The 25,661-nt window shown below is 47.5% G+C and overlaps 1 protein-coding gene across 11 annotated transcripts in view; it reads left to right on the top strand.

Annotated features, from left to right (window-relative positions):
- Positions 1 to 25,661, top strand: part of tcf7l2 (transcription factor 7 like 2) — a 101,695-nt gene that overhangs the window by 70,406 nt on the left and 5,628 nt on the right. For 3 of the 11 annotated variants that reach the window (XM_079492949.1, XM_079492957.1, XM_079492959.1), the window contains 9 exons: positions 10,681 to 10,813; positions 13,314 to 13,416; positions 14,627 to 14,713; positions 20,276 to 20,413; positions 20,522 to 20,681; positions 20,788 to 20,895; positions 21,869 to 21,932; positions 23,692 to 23,742; positions 25,563 to 25,635. In XM_079492949.1, the coding sequence (XP_079349075.1) occupies positions 10,681 to 10,813; positions 13,314 to 13,416; positions 14,627 to 14,713; positions 20,276 to 20,413; positions 20,522 to 20,681; positions 20,788 to 20,895; positions 21,869 to 21,932; positions 23,692 to 23,742; positions 25,563 to 25,635 (917 nt within the window). The remainder of the gene's footprint in view (positions 1 to 10,680; positions 10,814 to 13,313; positions 13,417 to 14,626; positions 14,714 to 20,275; positions 20,414 to 20,521; positions 20,682 to 20,787; positions 20,896 to 21,868; positions 21,933 to 23,691; positions 23,743 to 25,562; positions 25,636 to 25,661) is intronic. The other 8 variants (XM_079492953.1, XM_079492950.1, XM_079492952.1 and 5 more) reach the window with 5 other exon arrangements.

Consider the following 25,661-nt stretch of genomic DNA (forward strand, 5'->3'; position numbering starts at 1 on the left):
CAAGACGCTCACAACTTGTAGATCGGCTATTTTTGGCTAATGTGGTTATGGTTAACCACTTTATAGTTCGGCGGGGACTCGTTATGAGTTGGTAGACTGGCTATTTAAAAAAAAATATGACGTGTGTGTATATATAGGAATAATTAGAAACATTTCGGAAACTCTTGACAAATTGAATATATTTTTTGGGACACCAGGGTTAAAGTGGATAATTTTATTTTTTTATTTTTTTAAGAAGGAAAGAAAGCTGAGTAGATGCCAAGCAGAGTTACTGTAGATGCCAAGTCCTTGTCTCAGAGAGAGAGAGAGAGAGAGAGAGAGAGAGAGAGATGGTGTTGGGTGGGGGGGGGGGGATATCACATAGATAAATGACTGTTGGTCACACTTTGCTGAGCCTGCCCTCCCTTTGTGCTTGTTGTTGTTGTGTCTAGTTTCTCGATCTTTCTCTTGTTTCTCTCCTATCTCTCTTTCTGTTGCCTTCTTCTCTCGTCTTTGTCTCTGTCTCTCCCTTCGCTCGCTTTACCTTGTTGTAGCCAACGCTTTTCAAGCTGCCAGTTCAACTCTGGGCGTCCTGGAGGCACAGCAAGGCACGCACACACATATGCACGTGTGCCCGCGCGTGCGCACACACACACACACACACACACACACACACACACACACACACACACACACACACACACACAAACAATACATTATTCTTAGAAACACTCACACACAAACATATTATTATTAATATTAACAAAATATATATTTGTGTGTATATACAGTATACATACTGTGTGTGTGTGTGTGTGTGTGTGTGTGTGTGTGTGTGTGTGTGTGTGTGTGTGTGTGTGTGTGTGTGTGTGTGTGTGAATACCGAATATCCGAATATGATTAATATTATATCTCTTTTTTCCTACCATTGCTGTCATGGCCGTACCTTAAAGCTACCTGATTTATGGCAAAGGAAATGGTTATGGCAAAACTTAACTTAAATAATAATCACTATTATGGGTCCATAAAACATTTATTCAGCTCTTTTGAATGCATTAATTGCATTCACTACTTCGGTGATATATGTTCTGCCTATTCGGGCCGAAACCGAATAGGCCGAAAATGCATTTTTAGCCATTTTCTGCCGAATATTTTCTGCGGACGAATATTCGGTGCATCACTAATAATATATATAATGTTTTTCTCACTCATGCACTCACGCAGTGTCACTGCTAGTGCTTCCTATCGTCGTCAAAACCTTTCTCCCCACCCCCCCTCCCCCCCACCCACCGGCGATGAAGAGGAGATAGCGCCGGTGGTCTGCCGTGATTTACAGAGCAAAGGATTCTGGGCTGTGGCGCGGTGGGCTTGTTTGTTTGACTGTCGGGGAATGAGCGCTTCATTCATTCATTCAGTGTGTGTGTGTGTGTGTGTGTGTGTGTGTGTGTGTGTGTGTGTGTGTGTGTGTGTGTGTGTGTGTGTGTGAGAGAGTAGCAAGACTAGGCCTTAGACACCCCCCCCCCCCCCCCCCTTCACCACCCAACCGCTACTACATCCTCTAATGACACAACCTTAAGGGAACAATGGTCGTCTGGCGGATCACGGGAACACAGCAGGGGGTGTAGACAACACAACACACACTCATGGCCAGCCTGGGTGATCCACACTCGCACACCCGCAAGGACGCAGGCACGCCAGTGGAGAATTATTGGGCAGGCTTTTCTCAGGCCGGAACGGGGGGAGGCGCGGGGGTTGGTGGTGGTGGTGTTGGTGGTGAGGGGCAGGACGGGGTCATGCACCCCATGGATGGAGCGCTGGTCGGGCCGGAGGAGGAGAGGGGAGGCGAGCAGGGAGCCGGGAGCTCCGAGGCCCTCGCACTCTCTCTCCTCCGGCAGGTGGGAGGGTGGCAGTGGCACCTTAATCTCAGCAGCTGGGTGAGTTAACGCTGCAACCCCCCCCCCCCTGCTTCTCTCTCTCTCTCTCTGTCCCCCTCTCCATCCCTCTCTTTCTTTTGCAGCTGTTTATCTTATCATTAAAGTCGTAGCACAAGACAGGTTCACGTAGCATCTTGGTGCTGCTGGTGGTAGAAAGGGTGTGTGTGTGTGTGTGTGTGTGTGTGTGTGTGTGGGGGGGGGGGGGGGGGAGTAGGACTGGCACTGGTGGCCATCTGCCTTTAAAGATCGTTTCTTATCTGGTATATTCTATTATTGGAGCAGGTGTGGGTGTGCATGCGTGTGTGTGTGTGTGTGTGTGTGTGTGTGTGTGTGTGTGCGCGCGCGTTGCATTATTCATCTTCGGTGTGTTAGCTTGTGATAGTGTGCTTTTTTCATTTTATATTCTAGTAAACACTGACTGACAAGCTGATGATATTTGATGCCACAAATAATTGCGTTCTTATATCATTTCCTTAGGTGCTCGCAGATAAACAATTGGAGAAAATACTTGTGGAATATTATAATTAGAACTTGATTTCTTTTTTTTTTTACATGAAATAAACATGTATTTTGCGGACACTTGTGCGATGATCCAAATTCCAATTTGTAATTTCCCCCGACATTCAGCTGACTTGCCTAAAACAGTTGATCTACATATGTTGGCTTGTAGATCCGTTGTTTTCGGCAAGCGATAAATTAGGCTCCTCTAAGTCGGGTAGGACAACTCAAAGGGCTGTTCACCATTACAATAAAAAGGATTTGGCGGACACATGTGTTATTTAGAGAGTACAACCCAACATCACTCAATATATACGTATATATATATAAGCAATTTTCAGTGCGGTTTTATTTTTCCGCGACACATTAGCAACGAGTCCCCTCTCTCTGCAATTCTATTTGATGACGGGAAGATGGCAAGAAAAGCTAAAATGGTGCTGAATGACTCGCGTGCTGCCGGTAGGAGATGGGGGAGGGGGGGGGGGGGGGAGTAAAAGGCTCTGGCCCACATAATATTTTTGTTCGCCGCTCTGATCAAGCAGCCGGCGTGTCAGTGCAGCAAAGTGAATAGATTAACTTTTAAATACGGCGTGGTCTCGGGAGCCCCCCCTCGGCCCTCCGAGACGCCGTGTCTCTCCTGTCTCTGTGAGAAGACTGATCAACACCTCTCTGTATCGCACTTAAACAGTGGGTCGGGACCCATGTGTGGGTCGTGCCTACACATCTTTATGGGTCCCTTTATTTATGTTTTCCTACATTTAGTTTTTAATTATTCTTTCAAACCATTAAAAAAAAACATTCCCAAAAAGCATTATTCTTTTCAGTCGTTTCATGAAGAAATCTAAGAAAAGTTTGAGAAACTCCATTAATTAGAAAACAAATATTTAAGAAGTAGTGAAAATAGCCGATATACAAGCTCACAAAGCGAAGCATTGTGAGCTTGTAATCTGGGTACTGGCGAGACATCAAATTTCTCTTCTGTAGCATATCGGCCCCTAAATCTAAATGCCTTTTTTTCTCATCACGCCATTCCCCTTTTCTAATTTCACAAGGATTTTCCTCCTTATTAATCCAGAAATAAATATAAATATAGATGTTGTTATGTAAAGTAATAAATATAGGCACATTTTGGCTCTGAGAAATCTCAGATGCGTGGGAGCATGTCCTAAGATAGTTGAGGTTGAGTGATGGCTTTTGATTGACATGTTTTGATCGGGTTGACATTGATTGATGTCGGTGCTAAAGGTAATATTTTGAGCGTGTGTACGACCGTACGTACGTACGTGCGTGTGTGTCTGTGTGTGTGTGTGTGTGTGTGTGTGTGTGTGTGTGTGTGTGTGCGCGCGCAGGCTGGCACGATGCTGGTACGTTTGCTCACAGATTAAGATCTCCAGCCTGGAGGGGGCAGTACTCGGGTATTCTTCATCCCCAAGGACAAACTCTTGCAGAGGAGCTGGAGATTCCATCAAGGCAAACATCTGAATTCATTCACACTGATGGCAGCAGTTTGTACTATTCGTTGTAATCTCCTCCTCCTCTTCGGCAAACACAAACACAAATCATTCTTCCTGACACTGTGTGCCTGTGCCTGTGCGTGCGTGCGTGCGTGCGTGCGTGCGTGCGTGCGTGCGTGCGTGCGTGCGTGCGTGCGTGCGTGCGTGCGTGCGTGCGTGCGTGCGTGCGTACACGTGCTTTATGCTTGGTGCACGGTGCCTTTGGACGCGGGCCACTGGCACGTTGCGGGAGAAACGGCGCAGGGGGGCGCTCGCTCAGGCAGCCCTTTCTGCTTGCTTTGGAATTTGCAGGTCTGAGAGAGCCCCCCCCACACCCCCATCCATCACCATGCTGTCAGCCCCCACCCCACGTCACGTCTCTCTCTCTGTCTCTCTCTCTCCCTCGCGGTCCTGTCCTCCTTCCTCCGGCCCCCAACCCCACTACAGCTCATTAGAGCCCCCCGCAAGCCCCTGTGACAACTCATCATATCATGACATAAAGCAGAGAGAGGGAGAGGGAGAGAGAAAGAGGCCTTATGGGGCCTCCAGTGCTGTCGTGCCCCCCCACCCCCCACCCCCGCCCTCCATTCTCTCCGCCGCCCTAAACCCACAGGTCAGCAAGGTCAACCACCTTCACATTTAGGTCTCAGATTGGCGCTGGGAGGTGCCACCGGGCGGAAATGCAAGGGCAACAGCTTTTTCCTGTCGGGGACCCCCACCCCACCTCCCCCCCTTCTTCCCTCTCTCTCTCTCTCTCTGTCTCTCTATCCCTCTCATTCCCTCTGCCCTGCTGTCACTTTCTCAGCCCCCCCAGAGGGCTGAGATGAAGCGGCTCAGAGACGGCCGTTCATTTGTCCACTTCACAGGCCTGCAGAAGTGCCTGTAGGTTCCTGCATGCATTTGTTTTTACCTAGTCACAAATGCATCACATGCATCATTCCAGAAAGGCTTTTTAATTGATTCCTGAAATGGAATGAACATCTCTGAGAGAGAGAGAGAACAGGATGTGAGTTTTTTTCGCCCCCTCTGCGTAGTTGTCTGTGGCCAGTGAACTTATGGGAGGCCTCCTGTGGTTGGGTGGCTGGAGAGACGTTCTAAAGGTCAGGGGTCAACCTGTGTGTGTGTGTGTGTGTGTGTGTGTTATATTCAGCTGCTGTGCTATTTTGGGGACTGTAAATCTGCCAAATGTGGACACTTGGAAATATTGCACAGCTGTATGCAAGCTGTGTGTGCGTGCTTGTCTTTGACAACATGTACTTGTGTATAATTCTAATGAGGGGGTGGCGAGCAGGTCGGACATGCAGGAAGTTCTCTTTGTCTCGTTTTGTCTTTTGTCGGAGTGAAGTGAGTGAAGACTCCCACGTAGGGGGCCTTTGTTGCACTGTGTTCCCTGGACCGGTCCCACGGGTCTGCAGGGCCCTCTGCCCAGGCAGGTGCACCTTCACACTGACCCAGGGGTCTGCAGGGCCCTCTGCCCAGGCAGGTGCACCTTCACACACACTGACCCAGGGATCTGCAGGGCCCTCTGCCCAGGCAGGTGCACCTTCACACTGACCCAGGGGTCTGCAGAACCCTCTGCCCAGGCAGGTGCACCTTCACACTGACCCACGGTCTGCAGGGCCCTCTGCCCAGGCAGGTGCACCTTCATACTGACCCAGGGGTCTGATGCAGGGCCCTCTGCCCAGGCAGGTGCACCTTCACACTGACCCAGGGATCTGCAGGGCCCTCTGCCCAGGCAGGTGCACCTTCACACTGACCCAGGGGTCTGCAGGGCCCTCTGCCCAGGCAGGTGCACCTTCACACTGACCCAGGGGTCTGATGCTGGGCCCTCTGCCCAGGCAGGTGCACCTTCACACTGACCCAGGGGTCTGCAGGGCCCTCTTCCCAGGCAGGTGCACCTTCACACTGACCCAGGGGACTGCAGGGCCCTCTGCCCAGGCAGGTGCACCTTCACACTGACCCAGGGGACTGCAGGGCCCTCTGCCCAGGCAGGTGCACCTTCACACTGACCCAGGGGTCTGATGCAGGGCCCTCTGCCCAGGCAGGTGCACCTTCACACTGACCCAGGGGTCTGCAGGGCCCTCTGCCCAGGCAGGTGCACCTTCACACTGACCCAGGGGACTGCAGGGCCCTCTGCCCAGGCAGGTGCACCTTCACACTGACCCAGGGGTCTGATGCAGGGCCCTCTGCCCAGGCAGGTGCACCTTCACACTGACCCAGGGGTCTGCAGGGCCATCTGCCCAGGCAGGTGCACCTTCACACTGACCCAGGGGTCTGCAGGGCCCTCTGCCCAGGCAGGTGCACCTTCACACTGACCCAGGGGTCTGATGCAGGGCCCTCTGCCCAGGCAGGTGCACCTTCACACTGACCATGGGGTCTGCAAGGCCCTGTGTGTGTGTGTGTGTGTGTGTGTGTGTGTGTGTGTGTGTGTGTGTGTGTGTGTGTGTGTGTGTGTGTGTGTGTGTGTGTGTGTGTGTGTGTGTGTGTGTGTGTGTGTGTGTGTGTGTGTGTGTGTGTGTGTGTGTGTGTGTGTGTGTGTGTGTGTGTGTGTGTGTGTGTGTGTGTTGGGAACAAGCCAACCCAGGAGACAACGCTCTGTGTCAACGCTCTGCTAAAGTGATATCCTGTATAACATGCAGTAGACAGCAATGGCGGATCATGGAGCCTCTTAATAGTTCCTCAAAATTAGCAGCAAACACAAGCGGCACAGTAGAGATTGCAGCAGAACGAACCATTTGTGATGCACTTTTAAAAGTTAAGATGTTTAGAGAATCAGATTGTACACTATGAGCACATCTGAAATGAACACATAAGTGGAACCTTTTGACGTCTTGACGGTCTTGAGCATTTTAGACGCCCATTGTCGCGACTCACTCTAAACATTCAAATGAACATCCAGGACTTTGCGGTGTAGCATGTGGTGGCATTTCTTTCCCCTCTTATATCTGTAAGTGTATAGATAGGTGATTAGAGGAAAGGACAGTGGCTAGAAGTAGCTAAGTGGTCAGATGGGTGGGCCACGTGCATTCTAATGATTACTGATGGATAATGGACTGTTCTGGCTTAGATCAATGGAACCAATGTAGTATACTTAAAGTTTGTATCATCACAATGAAAACTCTTTTTTTTAAGGTTTTAAGAGAACAAACAGCTTTTAGTGTGTGTGCAAACACAAACTTTGTCCTAACACAAACATGAAATGCCATTAACAATGAATGGACAATTGTGAGTGTTTGTGTAAACACAAACATTGCGTAACACAAACATTGACGGCGAAGGTGAGGTGAGGACGCAAATTCCGATTGGCCGGAATGATATGATGTACTGTATGATGATGTACGATGATAAGAGTGCCCCTCACTTCACACAGGTGTGATTTTTGAGGGGCAGCTTTTTGTCTTTAACTCGTGTCACATTTGCCGTTGACAATGAAAGGAGAATTTACATCATGTGTCTGAACAAATTGGCTTTTTGTGGCAACACAAACATTAAATACCATTGACAATGAATGGAGAATTTCCGTCCTATGTGGACGAGCAAATCGGCTTTTCTAAATTTAATTCAGCTCGGGGGAAAAATCACAAATTCAATTGTCATCTTACATGGTCATGGTGAAAAGAAGAGTTTTTTATAAACATTGTATCATGGATAAGATAATAACATAAGTTGACAAATTAATTCATGAAGAAGTATATTCATTTTTTTATTGGATGATGTACGACGACAAGAGCACCCCTCACTTCACATAGGTGTGATTTTTTTAATTTAATTTAATGTTATCAATACAAAATATTATTTGTGGGCCCACTTGCTATATCCTCACGGCCCACCAAGTGGGCCCCAGACCACAGGTTGAGAACTGCAGAGCTAGACTGTTGCATATTGCTCTGAGCTTTTCAGCCCCCCCCCAAAAAAAGCGTGCACTGGTAGCCAAGTGACTATGATGTAAATTGGTTGGCTTGCTTCTCTCCCCCTCTCTCTCTCTCAGTCTGTGTGCGTGTCTCTCTCTCACTCTGTCTCTCTCTCACTCTCTCACCCTCTGTCTAAATGTGGGCTCAGTGGATGAGCGCGGTGAACTGTCCTCTCAATGGCCAGGGCCCCGCGGACAAAAGAACCCATTTAAATGGCCACTAAAGCCTTTCAGCGGCGAGAGAATTGACAACATTCTTTCACATCATTACTGAGGAGGGGAGGAATGCACGGGGACAGGAAGGGCTGCAAAGGAGGTTATGAGAGAGGGGGGGGGGGGGGGGAGAGGGACCGAAAGAGGGACGTCCAGGCCAGGTCATCGGAGGTGTGTGGCAGCTGGCACGACTCCAGTGATTTCCATCATCTCCGCTTCTCTCTTTTCTTTTCCTTATTTCTCCGTCTGTATATAAATGTATCCTAGATGTGTAGATCAGATCAGGAGGCGTCGTCATAGCAGGAAGGAATGCCTCGGTTTGTGTTCCTTTTTAATGAGATCTATTCTACCAATGCGCACCCCCCCCCCCCCCACACACACACACACACCTCCCCTTTGCATCTCTCTCTCTCTCTCTCTCTCTCTCTCTCTCTCTCTCTCTCTCTCTCTCTCATGGTCTTTTCAGCTCAGGGCTGTGAATGAGTCCCATGGGTCCTCCTCTCTCCGTCTCCCTGGAGTTCTCCTGGGCTTCATTAATGTTTCATTGGGACCATGGCAATGGGGAATACACCCCCATACCCCCTCTCTCTCTCTCTCTCTCTCTCTATACACCTCCCTCGCTCCCACCCTTCTTCTCCTCGCTAGAGGATTGAGGTTTAGAATCGGCTGCCTCGTACGCTCCCTCCATACAGTCAGTGGGGTGGGGGGGGGGGGGGGGTGCGGATGGTGGTGGGTGCGGGTGCTTCAATCACCCGTGTTAGAATTTGCCCACCAAATCGTGGGTGGATGAGGCTTCAGTGGCAGAGCTACTGAAGCAGCTATGCAGTGTGTTGTTTCACTCGTAAGCCCCCGGTTTATACTTAGTCACACGATGGTGTCCCGGACGTCCGCGCTGTGTCGCAGGCTTTTAGGCCGGGGCTATTTGCGGGCGGCGGGAGACACCAGCGCGCAGCTAAGTATAAATCAGGGGGGGCTTAAGCCTCGAGCGGCCCGCGGAGATGATTGGGTTTCATTATATTAAGCTCCGCACGCGTTTATCTGGCCCTGGGCTTCACGGCTTCGTGCATTTGTATAGTCAATGAGCGTTGGGCCCCGAACGTAGCGTCTTACGTATGCATGATGCATGTATGCATGCGTGTATCTATCTATGTATGTATGTATGTATGTATGTATGCCCCCCTGCCAACATCTAGTCCCATTAACGCGCCTTCAGCGTCCATTGGAAACGTGCCACGGTGGTTTTCTTTAGCTCTCAGTCTGGGTTTGGGCTGCTAGCTACTAATGAGGGCTGTTTGGGCTGGACGAGAGCCCGACTGAACAAACACGCACATGTCACACACACACACACACACACACACACACACACATATGCAGACACACGCATCCAGACTCTCACACGGAGCTGAGCCCATCATTCATGTTATGATAAGCCTGATTAGCGGTGCTTGTTGGTCTGCTGAGGGCAGTCTGAGGAAGTGTGGATAAAGAGGTGAGAGTCAGAGGAGCGCTAATCTGGTTATCTTGTGGTTGGGGACTGTGTGTGTGTGTGTGTGTGTGTGTGTGTGTGTGTGTGTGTGTGTGTGTGTGTGTGTGTGTGTGTGTGTGTGTGTGTGTGTGTGTGTGTGTGTGTGTGTGTGTGTGTGTGTGTGTGTGTGTGTGTGTGTGTGTGTGTGTGTGTGTGTGTGTGTGTGTGTGTGTGTGTGTCTGCCTGTGTGTGTGTGTGTGTGTGTGTGTGTGTGTGTGTGTGGGGCAGCCTGATGAGTGCGGCTGAGCTGTGGTTAACATCGGGCCCACGGCTCCACGCACACACACACACACACACACACATACACACACACACACACAGACCCCTAAAGCGCCACTGTAATCTTTGGCTAATTGAAAAGGAAAAAGAGAGGGGGGGAGTCTACACCACTTAGGAGCACAAAAAGCAGATTACATTGCTTAAACTAATTTGGCCAAAATGCAGAAATGGATTTTCTTGCCTCCCACCCCCAGCCCAAACCCCTTTTTTTTCCTTTTTTTTTGCTCCAGTCTTTACCCCTTTTATTACAATAGTGCCTATCCTGTGTGAAGCAGACCCTGGGGGGATAGGGGGAGCAGCGAGGCGGATGGGAGAGGAGGAGGAGGAGGGGAGAGAGGAGAGGAGAACCGCTGACTGCCGCTGCTAATGACTGGATTTACACGCGCTGGCTTGATTTAGTGGTTTGCAGATTGATCGATCACCGCCACCGCGGTGGTTAGCGGTCCCCCGTCACACGTACCAGCTCTGAATGTGAAATGGCAGCAACACCCCACCCCCCCACCCCTTTTCCCTCCGCCCCCGCCAGCCAGCCCTCAATCCGTTTAGATTGCATTACTGGATTCCGGGGGTGACACCACAGAAGTGTTCTTAATTACAAACCGCACTATTTTCACTGTGGTGGCGTGGTTGGTTTGGCCCGCAGACAGCATCCAGAATTTGATAGCCCTTGTTGCTACGAGAGCCTTCCCTCTCAGCCAAGATGTAATTCTGTGGCAGGCGCCTGCAATCTCCTACCCCCTAACCCAAATATTAACACCCAGGCCTTCTCTCTCTCTTTTTTTCTCTCCCTCCTTCCCTCTCTCTCTCTCTCTCTCTCTCTCTCTCTATCCCTCCTTCTCTCTCGTTCAGTCTAATAAGGTTCCAGTGGTACAGCACCCTCACCATGTGCACCCGCTCACGCCTCTGATTACGTACAGCAATGAGCACTTCACACCGGGGAACCCACCCCCCCACCTACAGTCAGACGTGGATCCCAAAACAGGTACGAGTTGACTCAACATGCACGCACGCACACACACATATGTGCGTGCATGGACACACACATCACACTGTCTGCCATTCATTCCTACAAGTGACAGGTCTCAAAGTGGAGGCCGCAGTTCTCAAGGGAGGGGCACCATATCGGCCATTTGTAAAGAGGGGGGGGGGGATAAATCGTAAAAAGGTCAATTAAAAAAATACAATCATGAATCATCAACAACCTTACAAGCTCACACTGTGATGTGATTCTTACTTAAGCCATTTCCCAATAGGGCGGCTGCTGCAGCCAGCGGCTATGGCTATTTTGGGGTGTTTCGCATTGAAAGTCTACCAAATAAACTTATCATCTCATGAAGGGATACCTTGAGATCTCTCTTCTTCATCTTTCTTTTCCTCCTTTTCCAGCCTAAAATGTAATTCTCTACTGATGCTCAGGTTCACTGAGAAGTCACGGCAGGCTGTTTTCTGCTGTGTGTTGGAAAGGAGACACATTCTCTCCACATCCTCGTGACAAGGGACCCACCAAGTTGAAAAACCCCATGTTTTATGGATGCAGCACTGGCTGTCATTAGTTATGGATTTGATGAAAAATGTTTTGGACTGGGGTTGACGAAAAAGGAGCGGGACCTGCCCACAGCCCCTACTCCCACAACCATTCAACTTAAATTTTTTGAGCAATTTCACTTCATTTCCACGACAATTTTGTCAAAAACATTTCCTCTTGTTATTTATTTTCTCTGGGAACCGCACAGCCTTTCAGGTTAATGTACTTCCAGTGTGGTGAATTATGTCCTGCTTTTATCCAGTGGTCTCTAGTGGATTTTGGTAATTTGTTTTTTTAGGTAATAATGTTCCCATATTAAGATCGTCCTCACAAAGGGCCAATAACGAGCCCAGCTGCTGTTTAATGTACTGCTTAATGGTGCTGCTTAATTGAGCTTAGTGTTTAATTAATGAATGAGCTATGCTAGGACTTGGAACACTGCAATGTGATAATGTCGCCGGTGGGCTTTTCTGTTGACGTAACTTGCCTTAGTTAACACAGTAATGGCAGAGATAATAGCAGGGCCTTTTTAAAAAAAAAACATCTGCTTTGGCCATGTCCTGTCTTTATTTTGCCGTCTTTATATTTAAATGCTACATTTGGACGCAGCCTAGTAAATATGTCCACTTTGGACACAAAACTGTTCCACAGAGGCAACTGTTGTCGAACACTGACGGAAACTTTGGCCCCTGTCTCGTTGGCTGTTGCATACCTGGCTCCAACTCCGGGACTCTGGGTGTGGTCGCTCAGCCGTCGAGGACTGATTTGTGAGAGCAGACCTCGGCTCTGTGGAACTGCTCAACTGGCTCCGCTTACTGGCTCCAAAACTGCACTCCAGCAACAGCTGCAACAGCTGGCCAGATGTAACAGAATGCCCCCTTGCAAAGAAAAGTCCCTCTGTTACCAGGCTACGCTTTTTCTGCTCATCCAGTATTCCCTTTGTCATGAAAGAGAGTTATTTTCAATGCAGAACATGTACAGTAACATGAACCTTTTCTCGGGGCATTTTCATTCAGCACGGCCCGCTGATGACGTTTCTTTTCTCTGCCTCTCAGCTGCCATGGAAAGCGGAGTGGTGACGTTTGGTGGTCGATGTCCCCAAGGTGGACACCGCTGTTGTTGTTAAATGTAGGGACTAAGCTGGACTATTCAAGATGCAACCGTTGAAATGCCCTCGCTACAGGGAGAGAGCAGGACCGCGGCTCGTGGTGGACCCACCTGCGCACCGAACTTGTGTCTCGTTTATAAACCATGACAGTATTGTGTTTCGCTCGCTTCTGAAACATCAATAGTTTCCCATGGTTAATCTACTGATTCAGTAGACAAATTGCAACAAGAATGATGATGCTGGTGTAAAGCCCTCTCCCTCCACCAACACGTGCCGCCGCCGCCTCAAAGGCCTTTGATCAGGTGGCGTGATTTTAGCACTGTGTGTACATGTGAACACAACAGGAGCAGGTGGAGAAGGGGGGAGGGGGGTTCCCCCATCTGCTCCTCCTACTCCTCTTCATCAGCCGCTCTGTGTACCGCTGGGTTGTGAATAGGGTTGGGATCCAGAAGCCGGAGGAACAGGATCCAACATTGAGGAACCAGAGTAGGTTCCATTCCGGCATCGGTTTATCACACTGTCAGAGATGGTACTGTATGTGGACTTGTATGTCTGCTATACAATTGCAATACCGGTGGTTCTCAAGGACCACCATAACTCCGGGGGTGTACAAATGGAACCAAATTGACCTAAGGGTCCATTTGGAACCCCCCTTTGGAAAAGTTAAATCGGGCCGTGAAAGGGAATCGTTAAGGAACCGGAATCGTTAGAATCCTAAAAGATCCCAACCCTAGTTGTGTCAGATATTGTATGGTGACAGATGTTAGTTTGATAAGAGAATTTGATATCTGATAACTCATTTCCTTCTGTGCTCTCTCTCTCTCTCTGTCTCTCTCTCTCTCCCTCCAGGAATCCCAAGGCCACCACATCCTCCAGACATATCTCCTTATTATCCACTGTCGCCAGGCGCAGTCGGCCAAATCCCCCATCCGCTAGGATGGTTAGTACCACAGTAAGTAACGCCCACTTTAAAAAAAAAGATATATATACAATATATAATATATAATCTCTTTCTAGTGCAGTCGCTCATCTGAATGGAGTGAATGACAAAGCTAATCTGCTACCAGAACCACTCTGTAAGAGTATGGAGCACATATTCTGTATAGACTGATGACCATCTGACTTAACGGTCGTGTTATCAAGTTTACAGCACGAATGACAAAAACATGTTGAGATGTTACTGTGTTACATGTTACAGTACATGTTCATTATTATAATATGTAATAATATTGTACTAGTGTATATATGTGTATAGCATTTTTTTGTTTTGTTGTAGAAGCTGCATGTCTCTCTCCTCCCCTCGTCCTGACATGGTATCTCTATTTCAACTGGTCTGGGCTCTGTTAGAGCTCTGGTTGACCATACGAACAGAGAGGGGACTCTTACATCACTTCCTTGAACCACAGAAAGCCTCTGACTGACTCCCAGGCCTCAGAAGCCAAACTGCATGTACCTCAGCCCCCCACCATACCCCAACTTGGCTTCTTTATGGCAAACACTATTTTGCATGTCTCTGTAAGGTCCAATTAGAGTAATGAACCGTGATTGCCAGTATTTTACCCACAATTCCACATGGGGGCTCTCCCCTGGTAACTCTTGTCAACACTTGTTAATATGACAAAAGGCTACAAATTAAGCTCTGTTAATTTAATGTTTTCTCACCGCGATCTAAATACCGGGAGAGGCCCCGAGCGCCGCGCCGGCGCCCTTTGATTCAGCCGCACTTTATTTTGGTATAAATTTACATTCATTATTGTTTGTCTTTGGATGTGTAGACCTCAATTAGCGTGACGGCTCCATTAAAAGGGAGCCGCGCTTCGTCTTTAATTATCACAACAAAACACCTAGTTCCAGCTCGGGGAGAACGGGGGCCCCGGCTCTGTCGACACCGAGCGCGGGGTTATGAAATTTAATTAGCCACTCCTATCAAGATTTGTGGCATTCAAATTGTTCAGAGTTCTCCCCCTCACTTTGATCTGCTCGCCGCAATCCCCTAGATTTTTGTCCTGATCAAATGAGAATAAAGGGTCTCTGGATGGAGAGAGGAGAGAGACAGAGGGCTTTACCTTCTTCTCTTCCGTCAGTTCTGTTCTTTTACCTTCTCTCCTTTTCTCCCCCTCCACCTCACCTCACCCACCCGCCCCTCCCTCCTTCCTTCGCAGGCAAGGTCAACCTGTTTATCCAATCACAACAGGGGGTTTCAGACACCCCTACCCGACTGCACTCACTGTAAACGCATCCATGTCAAGGTGAGTTGAGCCCTGGGAGACTAACGTGTGCACGCATGCACACATATACACACACACACACACACACACACACACAGACAGACACATACGTCCCTGTAAAGGAGTAAACTGAGGCCAGTGAACAGGCGTCTCACGCATGCGTGTGCGCACACACAGACACAGAGAACGGCAACAACAACCTCTCCCTTAAGGAGAGCTCCCCGTCTGTGTTCAAAAGGCCAATTCTCCAGCGAGGGCTCCCAGCTAGCCTTTATCAAATATTAATTATATTTATCATTTGTTTCTAATGAGGCCCCTGAAGAACATTTACCCCCATTGCATGTCAGGCAGATGTGAGATGTTCTGAGGCCACGGCCTTGTTAGGAGTTGTAGAGACAAGACGCAAACAAACAAACAAACAAACAAACAAACACTTTAAAGTGGAATTTGGCAATACATACTGTATGCTGGGCCTCACTGCTTGGCTAGTGCTTTGGTCCTCTGTCCCATTAAGGGTCCAGCTCAAGTGGTGCTCTGGACATAAGTGCACCCATAGGGGACGTGTGTGTGTGTGTTTCTGTTTTGTGTGTGTGTGTCTGTACGTGCATTAATTGCTGTTTTTGTTTTTTGCATAAGTGTATGTTGTTCCCTCTAGGGGGCACGGGTCCTCTGTATTGTGTGGGAAGCCAGAACGAGTTAACCGCAGATGACAAATGGCCCAATGATTTGTGGGTTCGAATGTCCCTTTTAACAAAAACGAAAGCGACAAGGAAAAAAAGGAAAAAACAATTCCATATGGTCCTGCGTGCGCACACACACACACACACACACACACACACACACATACCCTCCCTTCTCTGTGGAGGCTGATGCAGTGAGGGGACCTTCTTGGAAGAGGCATGGTTTACAGTTAGGAGTCTAGGGACAAGGCCCTAGCATCACTTTAATTACAGCTTGAGTGGAAAAGCAGCTCCCGGCGGCGTCACGTGGAGACCCTCGGTGACGTTGATGGATCACATGGAGAGAAGCTACAGGCAGCTGAGAGAGAGAGAGAGAGAGAGAAGGGGGGGGTGTGGTGCTGTCCAGGGCCAAGTACGTGAGCTCAGAGCCAGGGGAGCGGGCTGGGTGAATTAGAAAGCATGCTGACTTTGACACAAACTTTACAAAGTTGTCTGGGTTTTTGTTTTGTTCTATTTTCACCCCACTAATGTTCATGACGGTGGTTCTAAAAGTTTTTTGTAATGACACCCATAACTCTGTCAGTGCACGAATAGAACCAAATGGACCTGTGCGAGTCCATTTCGAACCCCTCTCAAGGGACCGTGAGGGTCCCCGGACCCCACCTTGAGAACACTGGTTTATGATGTCACAGACCCCCTCTCGCCCCCCCTTCTCCTTTCTAATGGTTCAAATGTCATTATTGCTGTGGAGATGGTGCATGGCACCTGGCTGGTTCAGACCTCATGGGGTCACGGGGTCGCAGAGCGGCTCTATTCAGACGCTGGTGTCTGGCTGCAGCATCCATCTGACCTGGGCTCTTAAGTGGCCGCTAATTTGGCCCCTTAATGACAGTCTCCACGTTGCCATCATCTTATTTCCAGTGCCACTAATTGAATCTGCTTGGCTGGGGGAGTGTGTGCGCGTGAGTGTGTGTGTGGGCGTGTGTGTGTGTGTGTGTGTGTGTGTGCGTGTGTGGGGTGGGGTGGGGTGTCCAATGGGAAGAGCTAATGCTCTGTGATGAGCCCCCTAATTGAATTAGCATAGCTGAATAGGTGGAGGGCTGTGGCAGGGAAGGTTTTAGCATGTCCCTGCTAAAAAGAAACAGAAACACCCCAAGGCCACCTACTGTCTGATGTATACTGAGTTGCGCAACGGATATATCAGATCTACAAGCTCACTCAAGCTTGTAGGCTGGCTGTTTGTGGCGTGTGACACCACTACGGTATGATAGAGCATAAGTGAACCAGTTTAGCCAGAGAGAGAGAGCGAAACTAATGGCATTTGCTTTGTTGACAGCTCGTTGCCATGACATAGCTAATTGATGCTCTGATGGAGGCTTCTTTGCCGAAATGTGTAAAGCCGGATGATCTAAAATGAAAAGAAAAAAAGGTAAACTGAGACCATGTCTTGCTAATTTGTCTTTTATCGTAATCGTGTTTGTGGAGTGCAGTCATTCCATTTGACACGGCTAATTGGCAAAAGACAAAAAAACCCCTAAAAGACGCAATAACCTAGTCATTAGATAGCTTTCAAAAGGCAACATGTAGTGACATCTCAGCTAACACGGAGAAAGAGAGAGAGGGAGAGAGACAGAGACATGGTAGACTTGTAGTCTGCTAGGGAACAAGGTGTTAGCAAGAGAACAGCGCTTCCCTACCAGTCCCCGCGGTGCCACAGTCCAACTAAATTAGGATTCAGAGGACGAGGCAGCCTCGCGTCGCCCCCGGTCCTGCACTGGACACCTGGATAACCCAGGTCCTGTTAAAAAATACATCCTTCCAAGAGCAGAGGGGAGCAGAGCCAAGCAGAGCAGACGCGGTCATCAGAGCCAATGAAAGACATTATTTTTGATAATGGGGTTGGAACGAGTACAAGACCATTATCTTCGTGTGTGTGTGTGTGTGTGTGTGTGTGTGTGTGTGTGTGTGTGTGTGTGTGTGTGTGTGTGTGTGTGTGTGTGTGTGTGTGTGTGTGTGTGTGTGTGTGTGTGTGTGTGTGTGTGTGTGTGTGTGTGTGTGTGTGTGTGTGTGTGTGTGTGTGTGTGTGTGTGTGTGTAAGCTCCTGTGACAGGTGGCTGGATATGTAAGCCCACCTCCCCTCGCCCCCTTAACGCCTAAGCCTGCCCTTTGATATGTACCCCCCCCCCCTCTCTCCATCAACCTGTCTCTCTCTCTCTCACTGGCGTGGTCATTACACATTAAACAGGCGCAGAGGGGCTACCCACCTCACGTTGGCAATTAAATGGCGCTGGCTGATACCGGGCCTTGCAGTGACACCCCCCCCCCACACACACACACACAAAATCCCTTCCACTAGCGAGTGCTACGTTTCAGATTGAGATGTAGACCTTGATGCCCGGGGGTAGCGGGTGTGTTGGGGTGGGGGTCTCTCTCTCTCTCTCTGTTGGTTAAATTGGTCCAAGGTGCGGAGCTCTGCGATGATGATGGTGATGATGATGATGGCGGCGGTGATGCCCCCGCGCTTCAAAGGGATGGCCGTCATGTTTAAACCATAACCTGGGCCAAGCGGAGGGGAGGTGGGAAAGTGGTGGGGGTAGGAGGAGAGGAGAGGAGAGGAGAGGGGGAAAAAATCCAGATCTTAGAATAGAGGAAATTTTAACAAGTGCAGAGAGAGAGAGAGAGAGAGAGAGAGAGAGAGAGAGAGAGAGAGAGAGAGAGGGGAAAGGAGAAACGAAGAGAGCCATAGCGGGGGGAAACACAGCGGCCCTAATGATGGGCGATCTGCAGCCAGTGCTGCCACGCTCTCCTCCCATCAGCGGATGACATGGCACAAACACCAGTGTGTCTGATGAAGGGAGCGCAGGGGGAAAGGAGAGAGATGGGGGGGAGAGAGAGTTTGAGGGGGGAGTGCACTGGCACTCCCCTGAGATGGCCTCCGACAGAAAGTAGCTGTTCCTGGCGAGTTTATCCCCATCATTATATTCTGGCTCGGAGCCATGCAGCCAGACACAGCCCGATAATGAGCTGTTAAAAAAAAGAGAGAAGACGAATTATTCCTCCCCCTCCCGTAACCCCCCCTCCCACACACACACACACACACACAAATACAGTTCCCCCCCACACACACACGCACACAAATACAGTTTCCCCCCCCCCCCCCCCACACACACACGCACACAAATACACTCCCCCCCCCCATATCCTATTCCTTCATCGTGCTCTCTCCCTCTCTCTCCGCCATTGCTGTATGGTCGCGCGTCACAGAGGCGAACGCACTGTAAACACACACAGAGTTTGAAATACTCTTAAGGCACGTAATTGCATTCCTTCGACTTGCGTGACTGTGTGTGAGCGCAGAGGTGGTCCATGTCAGCTGTATATACTCATTGACGTTAATCCATAGTCAGCGTTTTAGGGAAGCTGTGACAGGTGGAAGGATCAAATGTTTTTGGGGAAATACAAAGATAAAATGGATAGATAAAAGGCCATTGCTAGCCTCCAAATGTGTTTATTATTATTATTCATTTATTTTCATCATTTTTCATTTCAAGTAGTAAGTGGCCTGCATTTAAACATGGAGCTTTATGAAGTGTGTTACGTTCGCCCATGAATTAATTCACACATCATGCAATGCACCGACCTGCTCGTGAGGAGCAGTTAGGCATTCCTGTCTCTTTCTGACTTTGTGTCAAAGAGTCATTTAGAAAACGGCTGTACACCTAAACTGCTTCCAATGAGGATGGTACCTTAGGTGTGAATGTTTGAGTGAGTGGGGGAAAGTAACACATATTTTAAAGCACGTTTGGTTAAAGGCGTCATAGACATTAAACCCTACTGCACCTTTTAACCATGATGACTTGATGAGGGAGGGTTGCGTGTAGGACCAATGTGGATCATCCTCACGCTTTCAGCTGCCCCTTCTTGCTGCCACACAATACAACTGTTTTATAGTGACTCGCTGATGTGATGGTTCTCTATAATTGTTTGTGTGAATTACAGAAAATGTAATGAAATGTAATGAAAATGCGTGCCTTGTATACTTCTATAGGCTGGTCCCTATCTTGTAAATGCAAGACATTTGACTATTGCAAACAGCACTATCCGAAAAGGTCAATTCACACTTGAATCTTGCCTGTGAATAACAATTTAGGGGCCAGCCTTAAACATTGACTGTGCACTTATGTTTGCATGGTTCGAGTGTTACTGTCTTTGCGGCCGGGGGTCCAAGTCTGTTCCTGTGGAAAGGAATTCAAAAAAAGTGTCTCGAACTTGGGACCAAGAATTCCTTCTCACAGTGGAGTGGAGTGGAGGCCCCAGCCATTGTTAACCACTTAAGCCTAAATATGCTTTGTCGCAAGACGAATGGCGACAATGTCCTATTTACAAACTCACTACACTTCGTATCGCGACGTGTTGTGAGCTTGTAAGTAGCTATTTGTGTTATTTAAAATAATTCTATATACAGTAGTTGCTGTCGGAAGGAAACCTCCTAACCTTTTTGATTTTTTTTTTCATAAATCAGTGCTATTGAACACTGTTTATGTCCGTTTGTTGTTTCGAAAATATTGAACCAATGGAAAGTAGTAAAAACGCTTTGGACAAAACCTTAACTCCATTGGACCCTCAAACTAACTCCACCACCTCTCCCCATCTCATGCAAGTAATTGTCAATATATAAAGTCATAACATCAACTTCGATGACGCCGGATTGCTTTATTTTCAAAATATCAGGTTTTCTTAAATTTAAAAAAAAATGCACATTTTGGAGTTAGGTGGTTTCTTCCCGACAGCAGAGATATAATATAATTGTTTTAACGTGTATAGTCTTGTGTGTATAACATACATGTATATATGTGACTGATCTCCCCCATTTCACCCGCGCTCACTCTGTCGAATTACACAGTTTTCTGTCCTCCAGATTCCCCCCGCACATGGTCCCCCCCCACCACAGTTTGCACGCCACGGGCATCCCGCACCCGGCCATCGTCACGTCCAACGTCAAGCAGGAGTCGTCCCACAGTGACATCAGCTCCCTCAACTCGTGAGTGCTCATGCCTCCTATTGCTCGCTACCGACACCGTGCTCATTTATTTGCGCATCCAAACTTTGGGCCTTTTACTTGGCTAACTTTCCTGTCTGTCGCCATCAGGAAACACGACCAGAAAAAAGAGGAGGAGAAGAAGAAACAGCCCCACATAAAGAAGCCACTTAATGCCTTCATGCTGTACATGAAGGAGATGCGAGCCAAGGTGGTGGCCGAGTGTACGCTGAAGGAAAGCGCTGCCATTAACCAGATCCTGGGACGGAGGGTAAACACTCTGTTCCAGTCTTACTTCACCACCAAAATGACCGGTTAATTGTAAACTCAGACGATATCGAAAACAGCACAACACTGACATTTCTGTCGATCCACAGTGGCATGCGCTATCACGAGAGGAGCAGGCCAAGTACTACGAGCTGGCCAGGAAAGAACGACAGCTTCACATGCAGCTGTACCCCGGCTGGTCAGCACGAGATAACTATGTAAGTTTTGAAGTTTACAAGTCGTAATTGCCCCCTTTCTCAAGAGTTAGGTAGCAGGCCCAAAACCCCATTCCTCACCTTTCTTGACTGTCTTCTTGGATCTTTTGAGACCTGACAAAGTGGACATGGAGCTTAATTCAAAGTCCCTAACTGTCCTAGTGGCAAGATTAAGTTTGTGCTTAATGGCAGCGCTTTCCTTCACCGTACTGTCGACCACCACCTTGGCTCGCATTGATAGAGTTTGTGCTTGAAATGTACTGTAATTCTGCAAACTGTTAATACATTTTTCAATCAATCAATCAATCAAAGCTAGCTAGTTATACTGATGTTTAGCCACTATCGTTCAGGTTGCTTAGCTCTGCTGCAGAAGCTACGTAAACGATACAACTGAAGCAGGAAGGCTCATCATTTTGTGTCCAGTATTGGAGTTGAACCCTTAAAGCCTATTATTCTTTGTTTACCGGAGTCCCCCAGGAGTCTATAGTAGGCACCCTTTTTTTTCTCTCTACACCAAGAATCTTCACCAAAAATAGCTGATCTACAGGCTAGATGTGTTATTTATTTCAAATCTTTGCACTCGGAATAGGGGCACCATGGTTCATGTGGTTAACCAGTGGAGCCCAGAGAAACACACACACACACACACACACACACACACACACACATACACACACACACACACACACACAGGACTAGAGGCCATGATGGCTCAAAACAAAAGATGAAGAAATAAGAAAAAAGAATGGCAAAAAATAGAGAGAGACGGGAACATTCATTGCTGGTCTGCAGTGGTTGTTATAAACCAGAGGGCAGAGAAAAGACATTTCAGAACGTCATATAGGAGGGGGGAAGAAAGAACGATGAAACAAATAAGTAAGCATTTTGTGGTAGGCTCTTCTACAATATAATAACTAAGGTTCCTGTCTGTTACTATCTTTTTTTTTCTTTCCTCTTTTCTCTTTCTATTTTTTTGGCATGTAACCAACAGGGGAAAAAGAAGAAGAGAAAAAGGGAGAAGCAGCAAGCAGAGGGCAATGGTAAGCACGCCTCAGTTCTGTCTCTGCTGTTAGGAGAGTGCCCTCATGTGTCATGTGTCATGTGTGACGTGCCATAAAGCTGCAATACACAACTTTTCTCATAGTGCAGGGGTGGGCAACTGGCGGCCCGGGGGCCACATGCGGCCCCCACCTTCACTTAATGCGGCCCTCAGGTTAATGTCAGAATTCTGATATAATATTGGTTTCAGCTGATTACAATTCCACAACATGCAAACATGACCCGCTTTAATTACTTAAGTCTAAATTAGTAGCTCAATGCTTCAACACAAGTATAATTAAAGGCATTTGAAATGAAAAATATTAATTTTCAGGATTCTGATTAAAAAAATAGCAAAAATTCAAGATTTCAATTCGAATATAGCAAAAATAGCCGATCTACAAGCTCAAAACGCGTTTTGAGCTTGTAGATCGGCTATTTTTGCGACGACCGTAATATATGGCCCTAGGGAGTGAGTGTTGAAATATAGTGGCCCTCTCCATTGTCAAAGTTGCCCACCGCTGTTATAGTGAATAAAATATTATTTTTGGTATTTGGTCTCCCTGCTCTTCTATAACGAATGCTACTGTGGTCGGGTATAGTCGCACTAGTGGCCGACAAGTGCTACAGCCTGAAGGTCAAGTTTAGGGACTTGTGTGTCTTGGATAAGATATGAAAGTTACGTATTGCAGCTCTAATCACTTTAACCCTGTTTTCCAAAACCTTTCAACAAAATAATAAATAAATACGTTTTTCGAATTAGCGACTCACACAGCACTTCTCGGTGCAACCGCTTGTAGATCAGCTGTCCTCGGAACATTTTGGGGAAATGTTCGTCTATGCCCAAAATGAGGGATGCCAGGGTTAAAGTGGTTAAGGACTAGTTATGGTTTTTGTTTCATTTTTAGCTTCCTATTGTATTATTTTGCATGGCTCAAGTGTGTTGAATTTTATTTCATAATTATTATTATTATGTTTTTGAATGTAGTTATGCTATCCAATGCAATATTTACATGGTAGAGTTGCTTGTAACCCCCCCCCCCCCCCCCTCCCATCCGTCCCAAGCCTTCCCCAGCTAATAATAATTGAATATGCATGATCCCCAACCCCCCCCCCCCCCTCCTAACTCCCCCTCCCAGCTCCATCTCACCTCCCCTCTGACACCCCCCTTTGCCCCCAGCATTGTGATACTGTGTTACCGTGTGTTTTGAGAATGTGAAATCTAAGCATTGTGAGAGCCATTAACGTTTGCCAGTGTGCGTGTGTGTGTGTGTGACTGTGTGTGTGTGTGTGCGTGTGTGTGTGTGTGTGTGTGTGAGGTTCCGTGTTATCGTGCCTGTACCCTGCAGATAGATTGTGCTTGTACTGTGTGTGTGTGTGACGTGTGTGTGTGTGTGTGTGAGAGAGAGTGTGTGTGTGCGCACGCACGTCCGTGCGTGCGTCGATGTGCATGCATATGTGTGTGCCTGCTTGCCTGAACCCCCGCCCCTCCCTTAACCCCCCTCCGCTTGCCTTCACGCATGCTTTTAATATCAACATGAACTAAATCACACACACGTCTTTTAAAATTAAGGAGGTTTGCTAATGCTGCTATTTATCCATCCTTTTTATTCTTTCTGATCATGTTGTGAGTTGACGAGGACTAAAATGCCCATTTTTTTTCTTTTTTTTTTCCTTTTTTCTACATGTGTTCGTTCTGCGTTCTCGTTCTGGGTGACGGATCGCTTCTTGAAGGCCTCTCTATCTGTTCTTTTTTTTCAGAACACAGAGAATATTTTCCAAACCCTTGCCTTTCACTCCCTCCGATTACAGGTGCTAATGTCATTTTGAGTATTAAATTACTAACTAATGTTTTATTCCTTCTTATCTTAATTCATGTGTATTCATATATGTATCCGTGAATGTGTCAGTTGTAGAATGTTGAGAGCAGTCTTAAGCTTAAATGCTACGATTTAATAATAATTAATTAATAATGTTTCTATTTGCTTTTGTTTGCTGCTTTCTTTTCTAAAAAAAAAAAAAAAGGAAATGTTGCTATTGTTTGTTTTTTTGGCATTAGAAACAGTTATGTTTGATTTAAATTATTGCTATTATTGACATTATTTGAAGTAGTTACTTAAGCATAGAATGAATAACGATGGTAGCCGATTTACAAGTTCACAACTCCCGCTGTGAGCTTGTAGATCGGCTATTACCGCTATTTATTTTGTATTTTTATTTTTTTAATGTTAGCCTATAATGACTTGGCCTAAATAGGGAAGGGAGTCCAGGTTTAAGACTGTTTAAAGCTACAGTTGGAGGCCATCGATATTGTCCTTTTCTTTTTGCTGAGGTTTGCGTGATCTGCGCAAAAGGACAGTTAACCCATTTTGGGCGGGAACCCCTTTTGGTGTTTTAAACATCGTTATAATTTAGCTATTGAAAAATAGCAGATCTACATGCTCATAGCGCGCCACCGAGTGGCGCGCTACGAGCTTGTAGGTCTGCTATTTTTGAAAAATCGTGAAAATATTTATTTCAGAAAACTGGATTTTTAAAAAAGAAATTAGGTCAGGCCTAAATGGGTCAAATGATAAGGGACAATATCGGTGGCACCCAACTGTACCTTATGAACTATGATCATAGGATGTCAGGGTAAACCTCCTTAATCTATATGCTTCCTGTAGCTGTGCCTGTGCCTACTCTAATAGGCCAGCATGAATTTGGCCTACCCCCTCTTTTTAAAACTGCCTATAAATCAAACACCTACAGCACAACATTCTTAAAGGCCCTTTTTGTCCCTCGTTGCACGACTCTTTCGCTTGACAAAAATGACATTGTCAACTGAACAGAGTGGCCGAAGCAAGTCATGGCACTTGTCGAAAGAGTCACACGACGAGGTACAAATGAAAGCCTAACTTTTTGACTCACTGCCACTGTGGTCAGTGATGCTGTGGGCTGTTTGATACCAGGTCCTGAGGACTAGATTCTTTCTCCTTGCTGTCTGAAACAGCCTTCTGTTACTGCTTATTCCTGCCACCTTGAACCCCAACCTTCTTCAGATAACACAGCTTTGACAACAGCTAGCTTTTAAAGCGGTGCAACCCCCCCACCCCACCCCCCACCCTTTTCTATGCTCGCTCTAACAAAAAAGCACTTCTACTTTTTGTATTTCTAATTTCCAATCAGAGTTCCAAATCACATGATTGAAACAAAGCTACCGCTTTGACTCGTTTGCACACTTACGAATTGAGCCTTTGCCTGCATTTTGATTTCCCTAACGTCTGGAAACACACACTAACAACTGTGTCTTCTGACAGTCTGTGCTTTCTCTAAAAAAGGCATACTTGAGATCTCTTGACAATGTCTTGCATCTAGTATATAAACTGGGGATGGATGTTTTGGGGGTGGGGGGGATTGATTTAGCAATTATTTGCATTTATTTTGAAATAAGCCACAGCAAAAGCTTCACAGATTCACCGGTGTGTATTCTTTCTCCCCTTTATTTCTACCTTATCATTTATTTATTTGTTTGTTTATTTATTTTTCCCTGTTTTGGTTCCATTTCTCCTCCTCTGTGCTGGCTTCCCCGTCCCCCTCCCCTCCCCTCCCCTCCTCCCTTACCCCCTCCCCCCTCGTTATTACCTCATCAGACCTGAGCGCTCCTAAGAAGTGTCGAGCGCGCTTTGGCCTCGACCAACAGAATAACTGGTGTGGCCCATGCAGGTGTGTACGGTGTCCGCCCGCACCGG

The sequence above is a fragment of the Electrona antarctica genome (assembly GCF_951216825.1).
Source record: "Electrona antarctica genome assembly, chromosome: 22".
Lineage (NCBI taxonomy): Eukaryota > Metazoa > Chordata > Actinopteri > Myctophiformes > Myctophidae > Electrona > Electrona antarctica.